Source organism: Cavia porcellus, unplaced genomic scaffold (genome assembly GCF_034190915.1).
Source record: "Cavia porcellus strain 051 isolate PalLab524CR breed Dunkin Hartley unplaced genomic scaffold, mCavPor4.1 scaffold_5, whole genome shotgun sequence".
Classification (NCBI taxonomy): domain Eukaryota; kingdom Metazoa; phylum Chordata; class Mammalia; order Rodentia; family Caviidae; genus Cavia; species Cavia porcellus.
Genome location: NW_026947488.1, coordinates 65,722,221 through 65,743,276, shown reverse-complemented (window position 1 = coordinate 65,743,276; position 21,056 = coordinate 65,722,221). Strand labels below are relative to the sequence as shown.

General features: G+C 42.4%; 1 protein-coding gene across 1 annotated transcript in view; it reads right to left on the bottom strand.

Annotated features, from left to right (window-relative positions):
* Positions 1 to 20,661, bottom strand: part of Trim42 (tripartite motif containing 42) — a 31,369-nt gene extending 10,708 nt beyond the window's left edge. Inside the window, exons 1-4 of the mRNA XM_003476749.2 lie at positions 20,147 to 20,661; positions 15,892 to 16,589; positions 10,091 to 10,911; positions 7,667 to 7,891 (exon numbers count right to left, since the gene is read on the bottom strand). Of these exons, the coding sequence (XP_003476797.2) occupies positions 7,667 to 7,891; positions 10,091 to 10,911; positions 15,892 to 16,589; positions 20,147 to 20,487 (2,085 nt within the window). The 5' untranslated portion in view covers positions 20,488 to 20,661. The remainder of the gene's footprint in view (positions 1 to 7,666; positions 7,892 to 10,090; positions 10,912 to 15,891; positions 16,590 to 20,146) is intronic.
* Positions 20,662 to 21,056: the final 395 nt, after the last annotated feature.

The following is a 21,056-nucleotide window of genomic DNA, read 5'->3' as shown; positions in this document are numbered from 1 at the left end:
AGGTAAATACAGTCTACATTGGATTAAAGAGCTAAATTTAAAAATTGAAGCTAAAATTTTATAAAAGAATAGGTTATCTTTGTTATCTAAGTGGAAGAAAAGACTTTTCAAGAAACTTTAGATATAAAGCTTTAGAAAGTCAGAACAAGGAAAAATAATTGATGATTTTTACTGGATCAAGTGATGGTCTCTGCAGTCTCATGAAGTACTATACACTATGGGTAGAGATAATACACAAATGTCAAAAGGAGAGAAAATATTTGCAATGTCTAAAACCATTATCTAGAATATTGAAAGACCCTCAAAATAGAAAGAAAAATGCAGTAGAAAAATAGATAAAGGATGTTAATAGGTGTAATGGTTGATACATCGTGTCAACTTGAGAAGTGAAGCAGTTCAGCAGGGGATCAGGGTTTTCATTTTGTAAACATTCTCATCTTGTGCAAGAGGATGGCCTGGAAGTGATGTGTGAGTCCTATATCCATCCTAAAGGGTGGTAGCCTGCTTACAATATAAGTGAGTTTGCTCCTACTGCTTTTGCTGTCTTCTGCCACCTTGAAGTGTTGCCTCTGTGCCATGCCATCCTGCCTTGGGCCCAGCAGATTATAGACTGAAACCTTCAAAAACTGTGAACTAAAGAAACCTTTTCTTCCTAATTAGGGTGTTGAGTATTTTGTTCCAGCAACAAGAGAAAAGTAACCGAGACAGAATTTGGTACCAGAGGAATTAGGTCATTGCAGTGACTATACCTAACCATTTTGTTCAACAGCCTTTGGGAATGGCTTGTAGGAAGAGGTTGGAAACGTTCAGAGATGTCACTGAACAATAAAGCTGGAATACCTTAGGCTGTTCTGTATGTGAGATTCTGGTTGGAACTCAGAAAATCAGAAGGCTGGGAAAGCTTGAAAGGTTTCTGCTGGGAAGGACTGCCTTGGTTGTTGGACTCCAGAAGATGTATGTTATGGGTCGGTAGAAAGATTTTCTGCATTTTTCTTGTGTTCAGAGATTTTCCTGAGACTAAAATTAAGGGTAGTGGACTAATTAATCTGGAAGAAATTTCAAGGCAGTTGAATGTTGAGGCAGTGGCCTGGCTATTGTTGGAGATTTTTAGCCAGATTTATTTTGATAATCAAGAGCAAAAAGCCCAACTGGATGATTTAAAACATTGTGAGTTTGGTCAAAAAGGAAGCTCCAATAAATCTTTGGACTGAAAAAACAGAGTAAGGAAATCTTGATTGCTAAGAAGGCACAGGAGAACAGAAAAGATGGCCTGAAGGCATCACAAAAAACATCAAGTCTCTCCTCACTGTAACTTCAAAACTGCAAAAGCAAAAGCCTTCTTTGAGGAGAAGTGAAGAAGAAAGCCATGGAGTGTAATATTCCAGAATGACAATGGCCATACCAGATTCCAGAATGGTGGCAGAATAGAGAATATGCTGTTCCTCAGAATTGGATTCAGAGTGCCCAGTGATCCAAACACTGGACCCCTAGAACCAAGAAAGAGGGAAACCTGGCAGCAGATCTTAGCATCATCAACATGGTGCTGGTTTTAGGTGCATGCACACTATGCAAGAGTTCGGCTTCTGCTCCAATTTCAGAAGGCCTGGGAGGCCAGGCAGTGTGCTCCTGAGAAGGCAGCATCTGAAGATGTAAATGTAAGGCCAAAGGTGCCGTGGATACCCTAGAAGTTTGGAAAGGCCAGTAATGTGGATCATCTGAGGGAACCTGAAAGGAGGAAGCAGAGTGAACCTAAGAGAGAAGCTTTGGGAGCTTCAAACATGAGGAGTGTCATAGAGATAGAGCCATGCAAACTCCTTGGAGCAGACAGTTTGTCACAAATTGCCTTAGATACTGCACGGGAAACTACAGGACTTAATGTTTGATCTGCTGGATTCTGGACTTGTTTTTGTTCCAAACCTTTGTATCCTTCTGTTTGAAACTTTTGGAGTGAAAACTTTTATCTCATGTCATTGAATATTGGAAGTTTTAACTCTGTTTGCAGGTAAGAGTTTGTCATACATCTGGGAGGAGACTTGGGGCTTGGAGTTTTAACTCTGTTGCAGGGGCTTGCAGGTAAGAGTTTGTCATACATCTGGGAGGAGACTTGGGGCTTGGACTTTTCAGCAGCAATGAAACTGTTAGGTCTTTGACAACTCTTAGAGAGTAACTAAAGGGATATGCATAAAGGGATGCACATAAGTCTTTGAGGGCCCAGGAATGGAATGTTATGATTCTAATGAAATATAATGTTGATAGATTTAGTACTTGAGGATTGTTAAACCTGTGTTATAATGTTCAAGCTGTGAAATGATAAGAATAAACATGTTTTGTCTGGAAACCTGTTTACAGAAATGTGTCTGCTTGCCCAGTTGACAAGGGGTGGATTGTAAGGGTTGATACACTGTGTCAACTTGAGAAGTTTAGAAGTTTAATGAAGTGACTCAGTAGGGGTCAGGGTCCTCACTTTGTAAACATCCTGAGTCTGTGCAAGAGAAGGACATAGAGGTGGTGTATGAGTTCTGCACCCAACTTAGGTAGCAACCAAGGCAAGAGGGTATTTATAGGACAGAAAATTCTAAAAACTTACAAGTATGTGAAGTGAAATGTAAAACAATAAGAATATATCAGTTCATAACTATTAGGTTAACAAGATAGAAAGGTAGATTTTACTAAATTTAAGTGAAACTTAGAATGCAAGAGCCATCATTTATTCCTTATGTGGAAATATTCACAGATGTGATAAAATTAAGCACACACCTTTTTTATGACCTGGCAATTTCACTCATGGTATATATCTGATATAGGCTGCATTGTGCCTCTTCAAAGTTTATATGTTGAAATGCTAAACCCTAATACTTCAGTTAGAAATTCTATTAGGAGATAGGGTTTAAAAAGGTGATAAAGCTAAAAAAATCTGGCCACCAACATGAGCTCTAATTCAAACTGACTGTTATATGAAGAGGAAATTCAGACACTGAGACACCAGAGATGGACATGCATGGGAACCTATAAGCAGTCTATAAGACAAAGGGTGATGACCCTGCTGATACCATGATCTTGGATTTTCAACTTTCACAGCTGTGAAAAGATACATTGCTATTGTTTTTTGTGTACCACTCTGTAGCATTTTGCTATGGCAGCCCTTGCACACTCCACTATAACCAATGAAACTTTCACATCTCTATCCTACCTGCAAGATGTCATACACAAGGCTGCTCACCACAGCATTAGTTGAGGTCCCCTGGGTACCCATCAATGGACAAAATGTCTATAACGGCATGGGTAGATCATAAAAATGCATCATTTATTGAAAAAGTGGGCCAGAGAAAAGCAAAACATGTAAGGCAACAGTATTTGTGTAAACGAATAGCATTGAAAACAACATACATCATGAAATAATAACACATGAAAACAAAAGGATAAATAAAATATATTAGAATGGATGTCACAAAAGGGCATATGTGAACAAGAAAAGAGCCTTACACAGATTGGTGTTGATAGTGGACCATAAACTGAGGTTTATCATCAATTAAACCTTCTGGCTATGAGGTTAAAAATCCAGGTCCAGTTTGACCCTAAATGATATTTGCTCCAAGCTTCAAGATTGTTTGTAGGTTGGGGAGAGAAGCACCAATGGAGATCTAATTACATGAAGGGTAGCAATTTTTTAGGAACCAATAAACCTTAAAAAGATAGAGAATGCATTGATATTTCATTTCAGGTCTTGGAACCTTTGCCAAAGTATGGCTGGCCATAAGCCTAGTTCTTCTGAGTGTGGGATAGTAATGGTTACTCAAGTTGTTTCCCATCTTCAGCCCTTGAAGACATGTGGTCAGCCCGAGGAGAGGGTCTGCAGTAGGGAGAGAGGAAGAGCTGAGGGGATTGTGTGACAGGAGGGCAGCACTGCTGAGTGGCTAGGCTTCAGCAGAGGTGTGGACTGTGCAGGCAGAAAAGAACCAGCAGATGGCACTGTGAGAGGGACTCAGCCTAATGTTGCTGGCTTTACAGAGTCTGGAAGAAGGGACCGTAAGTCAAAGAATACAAGTGGCTTCTAGAACCCAGACAGGGCAAGGCAATGGATTCTCCATTACCCTCCAGAAGGAACACTGCATTGCTGATGCTGTGATTTTGCCCAGTGAGATCCTTTGGGATTTCTGAGCTCCAAAACTATAAGGCAATAAATAATTTGTGTTGTTTAAAGCCACTCATTTGTATGGATGCAAAGGAAAACCAACACTCAGCAACATTTGTCATGAGAAGACTTCGTGGAAGTTGGCGGCAATTTACAATGAGAGGTATGGAGACTATAATGGGAAACAGGAATGGTAGTCATCAGGTATGTTGGGAATCAGAGAAAGATCAGGATCAGGAAAGAAAGTGTCATCAACATGACACACGCCTTTCCTCAGAACATGTTTCTCTATCTCTTCAAAATTAGCAATTGGACTCTTTTATGCCAGATGGTCCCAGCTGGGGGTTGTGAGCAAAGTGGGATGAAGATCAATGTGACACCCATCATCATGGAGCTGGAGCCAGGTACCTGAGTCAAGATGGTGCAGTACTCTTCCAAATGTATGATCCTCTCTTGAAAGAAGGAAAGAAAGAAAGGAAAGAAGGAAGGAGGGGAGGAAGGAATAAAGAAAGAAAGAAAAAAGAAAGAGAAAGAAAGAAATCAATAACAAAAGTTTCAAAACATCAGTTCTCCCTACTGTTGGCATTCACGTTTTTCTCCTAGAGTGAGATATTATGACCCTCAGCTGAGCCCACGTTGCTCCAGACTCCATGCATCTGCTTATGATGCAGGGGAACAAAGAATTCTGACTTTGGAGACAGACCTAAATTTCTAAATAACCTCCCTTCATGTGGGGTGAGGCCACTTTCCTTCTGAGTGTCCGTCTCCTCTTCCAGTGAAAATCTGGGTCATAGCTCCTTCCTGTCTGGCTGGTTGGGTGACTGGTGATAATGAGCGGGCAGTGGCTGGCATAGGGCTGACCTTCAAATTGGGACTTTTAAAAAGCCTTCATTTTCTTGATGCATATTCACTACTCCAGAGAAAATCTCTTAAAATCAACAGATCTTAGACTTATGCAAATCAAATATAAAAGGTGTTATTTCACTTCTTTTACAAAAGTACATATGATGGAAATATTGCATTTTGGATAAGAAATGATTCTGCTGCCTTACTGCAGCACTTAAATGAAACCTTTCAGGAATACCAGCTTAGTACTGATGCCAAAGGAAAAAAAAATCTTGATTTTATAGGAAGGAGCTAAAGTCATTACTTTTATGAAGCTTCATAAATGTCATTCAAACACACCATCCTATTTTGATTTGCTATTGAAGCCTTTACTTATGCAAATGATGACAAACGTTAAGGGAACCAGTTTCCTCTGGAATGCTAATACAACCACACAGAAGGGAGGAAGAATTACTTCTGAAAGAAAAGTCTATATTGTGGCTCCTTGAATCAGATAAAAATGAAGCTTCCAGAAAACCTCATTGATTAGGGCTCTGCTCATTTAGATATTCTGTTAAAAGCAAAGGACCCGGAATCCATTTTCTTCTTACAGGGAGGGCAAATTAATCTCATAAACATAATTTTAGAGAATGGAATTTCTTGACGTATTTCATAACACACTTCGTTTTCAGATGTCTTGTGGTACTTTGTAATTATTAGTTTTATTTATCAATTTATTTCTTCTCTTTAATTTAGACATTCACTCATATATATTCATTTGATTGGCCCCTTTTTCATGTGTAGCTTCATTCAATAATCATTAAAAACCTGCTCTATACAAGCTTCTGGGGCAAGCATTGAGAGGAAGATGAGCTTTGAATTTTGCCTCTAGCAGTCTACAGAGCGAGAGGGGCAAGAAAGCACCCAGGGAGGGCCCAGCAGGGTGACATGGCAGACTGACAACACACTTCTGTGTTCCTGCCCATTGCTGTTCATCTAGAAATGACAGAAGGTACATTTAACAAAATTAGAAACAGCACTGGTGCCCTTCGTGGGCATTATGTGTCTGAGGGATTCCTAAAACCTGAGAAGGAAGATGTAGTGTGGCAAGAGGAAAAATCCACAGTTAGAAGACACACTGCGAAATGTGTTAGTGGCTGTGGGCATTCCACGTTCTGAAGGGAATTGGTGCCAAGAGCCAGATGGGGCAGCTGACCAACAACAGGAGGGTAGTTGGGGTACAGCAGGAGGAGTGACCAAGCAGGACTTCCATCCCTCTTCCTTCACATACAAGCCAGTGTCTGACCTCTGTGGGAGGGAGGGGAAGATATGTATGACGCTGCTGGGGCCCCAGGAGCTGCCATCAGGATGGATTGGCCCCACTGCACAAACTGGCTGCCCAGCAGAATCCTGCCCTACCTAATCTTCTATTTCCCCCTTATCACTAGAGGGAGTAACACATCAGATTCTTAATCTCAAACATTTTATCAGGGAGACAAACAGAATATGAATAGCTAGGTGTTGGAATTAGAGTTAAGGTTACACCACATGTAGGCTGCAGGCAGGTTTCACAGGAGAAAAGACTAAAAGCTGGTAAAAATGGTACAGACTCAAAAAGAAGTAGAGATGGGAGAGAGAGGCGAAAGAGAGGATCAGATAAGGAAGGGTAGGGAGGGGTGAGGAGGGGAGAGAGAGAGAGAGACAGAGAGAGAGAGAGAGAGAGAGAGAGAGAGAGAGAGAGAGAGAGAGATTTTCTAGCTTTCCAGTTCCCTTGAGTATACCTATAGATCACAGGTATGTCCTGACAGAGGTCTCATGAGAACTCTCTCTTTTTCAAAAGATGAAATGAATGAATGTATTCTTTGGAACCCCTTATTGAGACATAATGTATTCTGATTCCAAAGAATACTATCATAGTTATACAGTAAGATCAGTCTGGACAGTCAATATTTTTCTTCTTTTAGTATCAATAAAATTATATTCACAAGTGTATATCCCTTGGGGGTATAAAGAAGACTCAGCCTTGCCATTACAAAGAAGAAAGAAAGAAAGAAAGAAAGAAAGAAAGAAAGAAAGAAAGAAAGAAAGAAAGAAGAGAAAGAAAAAGAACAAAAAGTAAGAGAGAAATAAAGAAAGAATTTATTTTCTTTTACAGAGGCTGCTTGACATGTTCAGTGGCTATTCCTTAATTTTCAGATTAAAAAATTATTTTAGTATAAAAAGATCCTAAATAATGAAATATACTTACACTAAAAATTCTATTTATTGTCTGTGAGAAATTTAAACTTCACTGAGTATCTTATTTTAATTTGTTAAACTTGCAGTATCTTTGCCTAGGGAGAGGATCCCTTTTTAACTTTTTCTCACATTACAATTAGTTCTTATTTTCTCATACAAAAATTATTAGTTTACTAGACCCCAAGAACCTTGAAAATAGGGATTATGCTTTAATTTGCTCCCAGTCTCTGCATTCTAACACATTTTAACAATGCCTAGAACAAATATTTTTTGAATAAAGCACAACTTAATAACCCTCATGCCTTATGTGCAAAGTCTAGTGAAGAGCAATAGTCTTTATATTGGTCCTGTGTTAGCAAATTTTCTGGGTGGAGAGAGTCTCTGTGGGTTCTGTGGTCTCACAATCATCTTTACAGAGTTTCACCCAGAATCTTTCAAGAAAATCCACTTACAAGATAATATGCATGGTACCTTGCAGATGTCACTCCAGTGCCCAGGACCGTTGTCATTGATTGCTCTAACTTTAAACAGGTACTCGGTGTTGGGGGTCAGGTTGTGTATCTCCAGATTCTGCTGCGCTATGTCCCGAATTTGTCCACAGAGCTCTGTCCGCACGTTGTTAGGAGGAGTAGTAATGATTTCATAGAATTCCATTTCAAAAGAGTCCACATCTTCTGCAGGGCATGTCCAGTAAACCTAGGAAGAAATGGACACACTGGTGTGGGACTAGTATTTATCACTCAGGTTTCTTTCTTGTGAAGATTTATGCTGACTCCCTGGAGCTCCCTGGCTGACCACATACCCTATTATATCCCCTTTCTTTTCAATTTTGGAATATATATATTCCAATAATTTGGATTATACTACACTGATTTCTTCTTTCATTTACTATATTTTATATATTTTCCTGTATTATTAAATATTCAGTTGTGTGCATCTATTAAAAATTGCCCTATAAATAATTCAATCCTTCTATAATTGAGCATTTAGGTTGTTTCTAGTTTTATACTCTCATAAATAAATATTGCAATGAAAACATTTGTGCCTGAATCTTCATCTGAACTTTCAATCATTTTAAAGGAAGGGATTTCTAGAAATAAAACTGAGTTTAAAAATTTTGAGGATTTTTACAATATGTATTAATGATTTATAAGACTAATTTTAACAATACAGAAATACCTCAGTTCATGATTGCTTCTCTTTGCAAACAGTTTGATTTGCAAAAGAAAGTATTTGGCAAAATTTTGCTTCATTTGTTCAAAAACTGCATCAGATGACAATCACAGCCACAGCCACCTTCTCCACACAAACACAAACATAGCCATCTTTCTCAAAATTGTAAAGCAAATTAAGTATGTAAACTGAGGTACCACTTGTATCTTCTGTGCCCCAGATCCTAAAGATTTGAAAAAGATTCAACACAGACTTATCTTACAGAGCAGTATGATTCCTATGACCCTAAAATAGAGATCAATGATATTTTTATGTCAACTGTCACTGCGTGGCAGTAGGTAAGGTGTCTTTTCTTGATAACCAATGACTTGACTGGGTTGTTCTTTGTAGATCTCTTTCTTGAGTTCACCCAGGAACAACTGTAGGGAGTATTGGGCGACTTTTCCCAGAACCAACTATAGGACAGATACCACCAGTGCTTTCTCTTTAAAACAAGGACTTGTCAACTCCCTACAAAGTTTGGGTCGTCACAGAGATGAGACCCGGCTGCCGTCCCTGACCTGGTGTCACTTACACTATCGATTTTGCTGGGTTAGAGTCATTTTGCGTCAACTGCTCAGTCATGGGCATCTCTGTGTGAAGGGCAGGGAGGTCTCACTGTGTCTGACTGCTTTCATGTGGTTGTTCTTGGTGTCAGTTATGGACTTCAAAACACAGATTACCACATCTCAGAGGAAGTGATAGTTGGCTTGGGTCTGGCCTTCATTTTTTTTGTTTGTTTTTTGATAAACCCTTTTTACCAAAGTGTGATCAGTATATAGTAGCACTGGAAGTCTGTAGAGAAACAGACTAAACCTATGGAACAGAATCTGCATTTTAGTGAGATCTCCAGGTGTACATTGATGTTGGAGAATCACTAGCTTAGGTTCCAAAAGCACTAAATGTTTTTGAGAGTATAAATCATCTTCTTAGATTATGGGGTCTCTGTTACAAGGCAGCAGATGATTGCTTGGCTTGGAAGCTGTCCTTCAGGAATAAGACAGACTCTCATGGAATACCTACTTACATGTTAATCACTTTGCCTCTTTGAATTTTAACAAAGTATCACATAAACAATTCGATTTAGGTACAGCTGGACTTGAAAGATCATTTGTCCACTTTAGGTCATGAAGACCAAATGGGAATCATGTCTCTTGAGGCCAAGGGACAGAAGCTGACAAGACCTATGTGAAATTTCACTCTCATCTTTCCCCTCAAAAAAAAGACTGGGGAGGGGGGCGGTGATCTCAAGAGGTAAGAGTTGGAATTATATTATGGAGTATCCTTTCAATTTTTTCAAACCACAAATCTGAATATTTTCTTTAGGAAGGATAGTAGTTTAAGGGGATCAATAGCTGAGTAACCAAACCTACATTTCTATGCTTACTCTATTACAAGCATTGTTTTGAAAAATACCACAGTCTTGAAGAAGTCTCTTCAAATTCCTTTAGTTCCAGTGTGGTTCCCTTTGTATCAGGGGCAGGATAGTCTGATGAATTTGCAAGGATAAGTTAAATACACTGACTGGTTTAAGGCATTCTTGGCTTACTGAAAGCTTTGAAGGCGCTGACTGTAAGTGTCCAGGGGAGCACATTTGAGTGACCAGATCCTAGTGATCAGAGAAATATATACAACCTTCTATGACTATTCGCTTCCCTTTTCTGACCTGTGCCGGTTCCTTACCTTGGCAGCTCTTGGATACACCAGAGTCTGGTAGATAACAATTGGACCTGGAGTCTTCACAGAGGCCTCATTGAATGAGTACCAGTTGTGAAAGCTGTTGCTATCTTGAGCAAGCTGGTTATCTGCCGCAGTACTCCAGTAGCTGTAGAGGGCGTCTGTGGGTTTGGCAGGGGCAGCCGACTGGGCTCTCCCACAGGCCTCCAGGCCCATCTTGGCCTTTTCTGCAGAGGGGTTGAAAGACAACAAGGAGGAGCTTCGTTGGTATATCTGCTTGTTGCCAAAACTGTGGGTGCTGAATGTGACCTTTCTGGCAATCATCATTTCTGAGTGATTGGGATAGGGAGAGGGCAATGAGTCCCCTGAGGAGCACACCTTCTTGGGTCCTGAGGGGAAGAGCTCGTGGATGGCACTGGAGAGCTCAGCAAAGTCCAGGGGTATGCAGTGCAAGGAGTGGAACCGTAGGTGGGGGTCGGGCCTGTAGGTGCTCTGGATGCCGTCCTCGATCTGGTCCACAAGAATCTTTGCAGACTGCAGGAAGGCCACCTGGCCTGTCTCCTTCAGGGCTTCCTTCGAGTAGGCAATGAGGCCATCCATTTCATTCACTTTCAGGGTTGTGATCTGCACATATTTTTCTATCTCCTTCTGCCTGGACACTTCTAGATTCTCCACCTGTTCCATGATGTCTTTCTCTTTCTCGTGAAGGATGCTGCGCAGCTTGAGAAATCCGTTTCTGATCTCTTTTCGCTTTGCCTCCTTGTCAGCTTTAAAGCTGCCTTTTAAAATGTTGAATTCCATTAGGTCATTGTCAATTTCATATCGGACTGCAAAACAACCAATGTTAGTTACTGTTAAAATTTTCATCTCCCCAGCTGTCAAAGCTGGAGCAAATTATATCGGGCTCCACGGGAGTGAGTGGGGAGGGAGGGAAGACACTTATAGGTGGGTGAAACAGGTCGGAATTAGGCTTACAAAATGCATCCCCTTCTCTCCTTCCCTTCCCCTTCCTCTCCCACTTCCCTCAGGTAAAACCCACATGCTTCCCTGGCATATGTCTGTCTTGTAACAGTGACCTTTATGGCCTGAGGTCTGAATGTGAAAGTTTATAGCCACTCTTGACATTGGTTTTCACCAGACTTCACTTGTCTGCAAGTTGGACTAGAGATGAGGTGAACTCAAAAATGACGGGCCCTACTTTCTCCCGTGGGGAAAGTAAGCTTTTGCAGAAGTAGGAGAATGAAACTTCTGATGATTTCCTCTAGATGATCCCTTGCCCAAGAATTCTTGCTGTCAAAAATCCAGCCCCCAATACTGTATGGTATCTCTCATTTGAGTAAGGCAAAATATAAACAAGGAGTTCAACAGAGCATGGATAGAAGGAGGCAAAGAGATGGGTCTCTTTCAAATGCAAAAGGGACTCTAAGAGATCTACAGTGAGATATGAGGAGTGAAAGGGCACATAAGCTGAGTAGAGGTATGCTATGCATAGGGACCTACCAACCTCAGTGAGTGTGAACATTATATGGCATAAACTCGAATTAAGACTAATATCAATAAGAATGAAAATAAGGAAAGGAGAATTAGAGGGGGGGGAAGATGGGATATTGGGTTAAAAAAAGAAAGCAAGTTGTATGATGTGTTTGTGCCCACTCCCCAAGATGACTGTAAAATGCATACACTATAGACATATACTGCAAAGAAAAGAAAAGAAAAGAAAAAAAGAACTCAGCCCAAGAAAAGTGGGAAATCACAACAGTTATCCTTCAAGAAAGGGTCTGTTGTCACCTTTGGAGGCGAACCAAGTGACCCTGTGTTCTCTGACACAGTATGTGGAATTTACGTCCACTCTGTCAAACCTGGAGCCCTGCTGTATGCTGCCTGCCATTTAAGGGGCCAGGGATACAGGCAGGAGGAATATGAGCTCTCACATACTCACCAGTGCTCCAACTTCAAGGAGCCATGGCAAGGGCAACACCTGGCACTTCTCTGTAAAATTAGCACCTTTATTGGCTTTGAGGGATTTTAGTTACTAGGCAGCAATTTAAAACCCATCAACTTTTGATAGTGTGTACTATAGTTAAGATCCTCCTCCGGGAAGACCAAGGCTTCAGTGAGCTGATAAACTGTACATTTTATCAAATTTTATTCAAGAGCAAGGGTGACCAAATATTTTTGCACTTAGCTCTTAATATTACCCTTTGTTCACAGAAAGCTGTCTTCTATGGATGGTGGCTATGGTAATAATGATGTGCATTTGAATAAAAGAAACCAAGGGTCCTGTCAGCCTGTGAGAAGGGGGACCATGCCTACCTTAGTTACCACTGTGACCAGAGAGTGCAGAAGTGGGTAAATGGTTTTGTTTTCTAGCATCTTGGAGGCCAATGCCAATATTATTACTTTTTGACCGTTTCTGTAATGTCTCCATTTCCTTTGCCCACCTTTTGCTTCACAGTGTTCTTGATGCAATGCAGGTGGGAGTTTTACAGGAAACTATTAGTTTGTAATTTCAGTTTCTTTTTGATCTCTTCCATAAGCAAGTTCCTTATTGGAACTTATGGCAGCTGAAATCCTGTTATACATTATTATCTTTGACTATTCAATAGTTACCCATTGATAAACTCGGAAAAGAAATACCCTGCGTTGTTAGACATTAGTTAAGCTTATGTACAACAAAGTCCTGAAAGAAAGAATAAGAACTTTCAGACAAGGGAGATGAGCCAGTGCCAAGAGAGAAGAAAAGAAAGGGGCTAGAAACACTCTCATTCTAAAATCTTTTTTTTTTTTCATTCTAAAATCTTGCAAGCTTAGCAAGAGTTGATCTCAGAATAGAGTCGAATCAAGGTCTTTTTCAGATAATATACTAACAGCTATCTATTAAACATTTATTGTTAACCATATCCACATATTATCATATATTATATGTGTCTTCCTATATCATAGATATTGTTTCCATTTATAGATAAAGAAACTAAGATCAGAGAGGTGAATCGAGTGCCCGGAGTCACATGGTCAGTACATGGGAGAAACCAGACCCTGTCCTGCATCTGTTTATCTAGCACCAAAACCTAAGTTTCTTAATTTCTCCAGCTGTGGTTCTCAGCTCTCTGTGAACACTGGAGTCACTTGAGTAGTTAAAAAACACAAAAACTGTTTTCTTGACCGCATCTGCTGAGATTTTAGAATCAGTTGGCCTGAGACAGTGCTCAGGAATCCAGATGTCAGAGTTTTCAGTTAGGTTTAGAATTTAACCCAGATCTTTGTAAGTGGCCAAGCAAGGTGCACCAGCTCAAGACAGCCCTTTCCCTTTGTCAGACACTGTAGTCTCTGTCCTACAAACATGCACACGCACAGAGGAGGGAGGCAGCTTTTCCCTGAGCTGCCCAGAAAGCTCCCATTGAATATAGAGATGGACCAGAGACAGACTTTGCTAATATTCATGTCACCCACGACTTCTCACCAGCATGGATTTCAGGAATACTTTGCTAAAAAAAAAAAAAAGTATTTTTGCTAAAAAAAAAGATTCAGATTCTGATGCAATAGGCTAGATGGGCTGAAGAGTCTACATTTCTAACAAGCTCCTAGGCAGTTCCAACATCTTGGGACCACACTTTGAGTGGCACAGAGCTGCATTTCTGAGCTCCTCTCAGTCTAGTTCTCAATCTTTGCTGCACATTAACTCACAAATGGGAATTTTAAAAAAATCATCAGTCAGTTGCACTTCTGTAGAAATAGGTCAGGGGCATAGGATGTTAGTAAGGCTCCCAAACTGAATTTTCTATCGAGGGCTTATTTCTCAGTGTATATTCTCAGATCACTCGCTTTTAAATAATCTGGGGATGTGTTCAAAACAAACATTTATGGCACCTCCCTAGAAGCTGAACCAAGTGCTCAAGAGCAAGTTGAAAGTGTAGTTTCAAATGTTCTTTGTGTTCCTTCAGGAACAAAGAGCAGGCTAAATTCTTTAGCTATGTATGCTATCTAGTTTACCTACTAGCCCTCCCCTTCAAACTGCTGGAAAATCCTGAAATTGGTATTGGTATTGCTCCTGAACTCTGGATAGAAGTTTACTACCTGACCTATTGATGTCCTGGATTCTGAGAAAACTGTCCTGACTCTCCTATGTTGACACTCAGGCTTGGTACAGTGGCACTTCAGTCACAGCAGGTTGTAGGCAGTAGCCCATTTCCTATGCTGAAGCCCAACAATCCATCTAAGCCCTGACCTGGGCAGAATGGGAGTGGTATTTTAAGAGGAACTTCTAGGAATCAATAGGTCTAACCATTTTCTTGGTGCCTCAAACAAGGTTTCTTTAATGTAAGGCTTCCCTGCTGGTGGCTTCAAAATGGAATAATTTTCCATTCATACTGTTTCCAGGGATGTGGCAGTTGAGAAAATCAAAGTATTCCTGAAATATCCATGCTGGTGAGAAGTCCTAGGTGACATGAATATTAGCAAAGTCTGTCTCTGGTCCATCTCTATATTCAATGGGAGCTTTCTGGGCAGCTCAGGGAAAAGCTGCCTCCCCTCCTCTGTGCGTGTGCATGTTTGTAGGACAGAGACTACAGTGTCTGACAAAGGGAAAGGGCTGTCTTGAGCTGGTGCACCTTGCTTGGCCACTTACAGTGGGCCTTTCCTTAAGGGCATGGACTATGGGTGGAATGGCTGCCCACCCCTCTATTTTTAGACTGTGGTTACAGAGTATTTGTGAAATGAATGCTGTGTAGTTGATACAGAATTGGAGTCAGATAGCCTGGGTCTGCTGCTCACTGGCTGCCTTGCACTCATTTCTTTGAACCACAGTTCTTTCATCCATGGATGTGATTTTAATGCCTGGACCATAAGATTACTGAGAGTGGACAGAATACATTTCAAAGGCCTGTGTAGAGTCGGCCTTTGTATAAGGTGTTAGCCTTGGATCTGAGGGGCCCTAAAAGGATACCTAGGGTCCTGTCTATCCAGGTGGAGTCATACCCAGAAATTATAGCATCTTTTCTGAACTCTTTGAAATATTATTGTACTTGGTTCCATCATAGAGACTAGGATCTGTTTCCCTTGTAACTATATTATATATTATATGCGCCTAATGTACCTATACTACATAATGATGTTATATCCACCCAAGATAAACACCTATGAACAGGGATACAGAGGAAAAACAAACAGTTGATCAGGATGTTATTGGCTATTTCTGAGTTTTCCTGTTACTTATTATGGGTTTGTTACCACTTCATTTAAGTCATTCTCTAAAACTTTGGGAGAAAGTTCATGGGGAAAATTTTTAAACTGGGATGACTTTTGGTATTAGCTCAATCCTTTTTCCCTGAAAATTGGGTGGGTGGTGGTAAAAATTGGGTGGATGGGTGGTGGATTCAACTTCAGTGCAGAACACCTTAGAAATGTTCACAGAACTTCAGAAAACTAGAGGTCAAACTTAATTTCTAACCAGGAAAGTGAAGTCAGAGGATGTGGAAGTCATAGAATCTTCATGGGCTATTACATACCAGATTTTTTTGTGAATGCTTTACACAGAGTAACTCAGTGTTTACAATACTAAGGCCATGCTATTATCTCCACTGTACAGAGGAGGAGAGCAGGCACAGGGAGGCTAAGGGGCTGGTGGCAGCGGCCAGTGTGGACACGGTGACAGTGACCACAGGGGAGCGCCTTGTTTTCAGGGTGTGGATTGCTCTGGTGGGTAAAGGTAAGACTGGCATTAACAGAATGCCCCAAGCCACCTTCCCCACCAGTTCCTGAACCAGGAGTTGCTCTGGAGGGGACAGACACACACATACTAGCACCAGGACCTGCTTTGAACTTGGCGATGGCGCTGAAGAGTGCGGCGGCTCTCTCCGAGCAGGCATCGATGAGGCTGACGGTGTCGTGGCCGCTGTGGAAAGCCACCTTGCAGAAGGTACAGAGCAGCTGGTTGTCGTTGCGGCAGTACTCACTGATCCGGCTGGACGGGTGCTGGATGCAGATCTTCTCATCCTGGTCCTGCGCGCTGGTGTCCGCGAAGACGTGGTCCTGCATGGCGACGTCCGAGTGGAAGGCCTTGAGACACTCATTGCACAGGTTGAGGCGGCAAGTGACGCAGCGCTTGTAGGCGATGCGCCGGCGGCGGCAGACCTGGCAGTGGATAGGCCCAGCGGAGCGGTCAAAGCGCCACTTGAGGTAGCCGTGCTCCTGCATGTAGCGCTTGGTGAGGCGCCCCCGCAGGTAGTTCTCTGGAAGTCGCATCTTGTGGCTATAGGGCATGCAGTGAGAGCGGCTGCACACCGGGCAAATGAGGATGAAGAAGTTCTCGGTGACTTCAGCGAATTTTTGCAGCTGCCGCAGGCACTTCTCGCAGAGGCTGTGGTTGCAGGGCAGCATAAACGAGTGCAGGCGCAGCCGGTTGCACATGGGGCAGCTGAGGTGTTCGATCAGGTGGCTGTTCGCTGGTAGGGACTTCAGCTCATCCATCTGGGTGTCGCTGGTTCCCACACGCAGCGCAGTCTTGGACCTACAGGAAGAAACAAACAGGAGAGCTTGCTCTGCTTCGCAGGCACGCAGGTGGGATAGGGAAGATATGAGCTTCTGCCTGGGTGGCTGGTTCCTAAGCTGCCTCCTCCATCTTTTAGCTGAGTGAACTCTGCCTATTCCTCACACAGCAGATACCCATGCCATAGAATTCCTGGAGAAAATTAAATTTAATTTCATAACTCCAAGGACTGAAAGCATGAGCTGGAAGGGATCTGCAACTGCTTGGTGCAATTTTCCAGCAAGAGTAAAGCGGCATCCTGGCTTAGCATGGTCAATGGGGCCTTGAGGTTCTTTTGGTTATCGGTAATGTCATTGAACCCACAAGAGTGCAATGATTGTGATAGAGTCAAACAGAGCAGAACCACTTTACAGCACTGAAACTCAGACAAGAACATTCTCCAGATCGCAATAATGACCACAGTCTCATATGGATCAACAGGAGTGACAGCTGCTAGTTCCTCTCCCCCATCCTCATTCACTCTTTTCTTCCCATCGTCTATTAAGATAACCAAAGATTTACCTTCATGGTCCTACTTACTATGGATAAGTTACCACTTGTTGAAATGAGTCCATGAACCCAATCTTGCCCAACTGCAAGTGTGTTCTTGTTGGATTGTACTGAGAGGGCATCGACATTACTATTGTACATCAGAAGGAGCACAGACGGGGGGACTAAGTATTTCCAAGGACACCAGAAGGTCAGTACCTGAGCCAAGACTAGAGCCCACCTGTATGATCTAACTCCCAGACCAACAGGTAATGAATGGTACAAGTCTTTACCATGACTACAATCAACAGTTTCTTAACCTCCATCCTCTTAGTTTCCTCATCTTTAAATTGAAACTCACCGTACTATTGTTTCATGAGGCTTTGTATAAAGTCTAAGTGAGCTAATCCATGGCAAGGGGCTGGCTGTGGGTAGATTGAAAGCATTGAACAAGTGTAGTCACTGTAATAACTCTGCTACTAACTGTTTATGTTCACAGTCCAGGAAATTTCCACAGTAGAGGAACACAGTGGTCAAGGCCATGAAAGCATGTACTTCTGTGGAGTTGTGTATGTTAAGATCATTTATTTGTCTAACGTCTGAGGCTGATTTCCTGTATTTATCTGTAGGAACAATGGATGAAGTGAGAACATTCTTGTAAGATTTAAGGTTATGGTCTGAGAAGTTACAACCAGAGCAAAAGCAGTTTATGAAAATGAATGAATTGCCTGTGGGAACGGAAGTGTAAGCCAAGCATGACCTGTGGCTATTCTTGTCTCTATTCGCAGCAATGTTTGTGGACTGGTGTTGACACTGAGCCGTGTTCCTGTCTGCCTTTGCTTTTCTGCTTTCCCTGTATCTCTGTCTCCTTCCTCACTCTGTTGGCCAGGGACCTAAGTCTCAGAGTCCAGATCCTCAAAGGAACTCTCAGACATACTACAATGAGTGACCCTGTGATGACAGTCTCACTCCAGAAGATGCAGGTATCTGGAAATTTTATCTCTGAGGACAGTGGTGGTGACCCTATGGCACACATGCCACCGGGGGCTGTTTGTTATCATTGAATGCTCTAAAAGTTTTACCATCACTACCCTAGGATTTTAGATGCTGGGCTCTGTTTGCTGTGTTTCTTCTCTGCTTCCAAGCCTTCTTCTTGGGCCTAAAGGGCCAGCTGGATGTGTGGTAGCTGGATGGACTTCCTTTAGCAAAAATGTAGGACTCTGAGACTCAGTGTGTACCGTAAAGAGATATAATGTGAAAAATCAGAAAGTGGGAGGGTAGGAGGGGAGAAAGGAGAAGTCCTGGAAGAGAAAGAACACACACAGGTTTGACCAGAGCTAATGCTCAGTAAGCTGTGGTAGAGGTGAAAAGGAAAATGACAAAATGAATGAGGCTGAGATGTTGAGTAAGACTAGAATGGGGACAGCTGCTGGGGAGGAGAAGTGGTGTCCAGCATGGGGTAGGAGCAGGAAAGCAGAAGAGAATCCAGCTGGAAGTCAAGCTCCAAGATTCCAGAGCTGATCTTCTGGCATTTGCAATACTCCCCCCACTCAAAGACTCAGGTGTCAAATGGGCACTCAGGGGCCTTGGTTCTGTGCTAAAGCAGAAAGCCCAGCAGCCTTGTCCTCCTGCTGGGTTAGGGTTAGATTCAGGCCTGTTCTTGCATCTGGGTTCTCACCTGACTGGTGAGGTTCCCAGATTCCCTCCTTGCCCACTCCAGATCATTCTGCACATTAGAATCACCCAAAGAAAGCAGAGATTTTACAATTCTGATTCCCAGTTTGTACCTTTAGACTAATAAAAGTCACTGTGTTTACGAGCAAGGACAGGAATCAGAATACTCTGAAGATGCCCAGGTGATGTCAATGTACAACAAAGTCTGAGAGCCACTAATGCCTGAGACATCTTCCCAAAGCTGTGGTTTAATCCCTCCCTGGTTGAAAGAGGTTTAGTGACTCCCCATGGCTGGTGCGTAGAGAATGGGAAAGCACAGAGAAGACCCACACCTTAGAGCTTCCAAACTCACATCCAGAATCTGCAATGTTTTTTTCATGCATACAGCATGAGAGGGTCATGGGTGGTGAATAAATCATTAGATGTTTGCTAAGTGTTTAATTTTAAGGTTATAGTTCAAAGCTTTGCCCACAGAATTGCTTTCCCAGCTTTGAAAACCTTCAAACATTTCCCTTTGTTCTCTCTCCTAATCTTGTCATCTGTAAGTGCTGCGTTATGATCTTTCTTCCTCTCGGAAATCTACCTGTATTATATCACACTCCCCTCATATATTACATAAAAAGACTAATTTGGCAGAGAAGGAAGAGGGTATGCAGTACCTGACAAGAAGGATTACTGCCACAAATGAGTAATTAAGAGCCTTACTACTGTGATTTCTGGATGTGAAAGGAGAGAACTCCATTAAGAGTTCATAGGTGTCCAGGGTCAAAAGTCGCTCATTGAAGTTCTCACTTTTCCAATAAACATTTCAGATAGCAAAAGTTCATAGGAAGGAGAACAATTCATATTGTTCAGATGGCAAAGTGCATAAATAACACTTATCTCTACCCTACGATGGCAGTTGTCTTTGTCCCTATTTTTTAGTGCAGCATTTTGCATTTCAGAGCACAGATCCTGCATGTAAATCCTGACTGGATCTTACTATGCTGTGTGATCCTGGGCATCTTAACCTCAAAACTCAGTTTTCTTGGGGCTACAGTGGACACAAGATGAGGGTCCAGCATGATCATGCATGTAGCACCTGGCAAATTCCTTCCACACAAAGTGTAAGTTCTTACTATCTGGTACAGTTGTGAGGGCTGGAGTTTAGAAGGTTTCAGCACCTATTTCCATAGCTGATGGAGCTCTGGTTTGGAACTCAAGGTCTAGACCTGGTTTTTTAGGATATTCTTAGTTGCTACAGAATTCTTGGCCTTTCCTTTTCAAATAAAGCAGTGTACTCAGAGGTGGCACTGGCATGTTCTGGGGACTCCACAGCTGTGAGGTCCCCAGTTTTCCTGGGCCAACATGGTCTCACTTGAGAGCTAGGTACTTACGAGGTGCGGATGCTCTTGAGGCGGCCCTTGTGGAATATGATGGTGGCATTGCGGCAGCAGCGGCTCTCATAGTAGTAACACTTGATATTGCTGGTGGCTGTGCAGCAGCACTTGCAGTTAGGATCATTGGCCCAGGAGCAGCAGCACCAGTGGCAGTTGGGGTTCTCTGCGCAGGTACAGTGGCAGAACTGACAGTTCCTCTCATCCTTGTAAGGGCAGGGGAAGCAGGTGCAGTTCCGTTCCGAGGTGAAGATGAACTTGCAGCACAGACAGGAACACAAATGAGGACAGCATCTCTGCCACGTACAGCATGGGGAACAAACGCACATAGCAGTCTCCATGATGTCTGTACAATTGCCACCTGGTCCCCAGGGCTCTGGTCACCTCCTTTACTAGACTCCTGCTGTCCGTTCTCCAGTAGAGGAGTCCCTCCTTCTCCTCGTGAGGCCTTCTTTGGGGGCTGCAGGAAGTTAGCTGTTTATGAGGCCTTCACAGGTGATGTCCCTACTAGCAAGCACATGGGATGGCTTTACATACATCTGCTTGATGGCATTTGCTTATGTCACAATCCCTGTCTCCCTATTATCTCTGACCAAGTTGAGTAGGGAGATGACTCCTGAAAGTGGTGGCACAGGTAGGTTGAGGGTCTGTGTCTGTGGCTGGCACACGTGCCACAGTGGCTGCTTGTTATTGCTGAAAACTCTAAAAGTTTCACCATCACTGTTCTATACTTTCACAGGACCAGCTCCAGAGCAGAGGTGATTCAGTATGGATCCTGGAGGTTTGGCTGTCAGTCATCTTCCACATTATGGGACAAGTTTTATAAAATATTTCTTCTTGGTTGGTGCTTTGCCTGGAGTTTGAGTAAGTTGACTATAGGTTATGTCTTCACTGACTGAAGGCCTGGGAT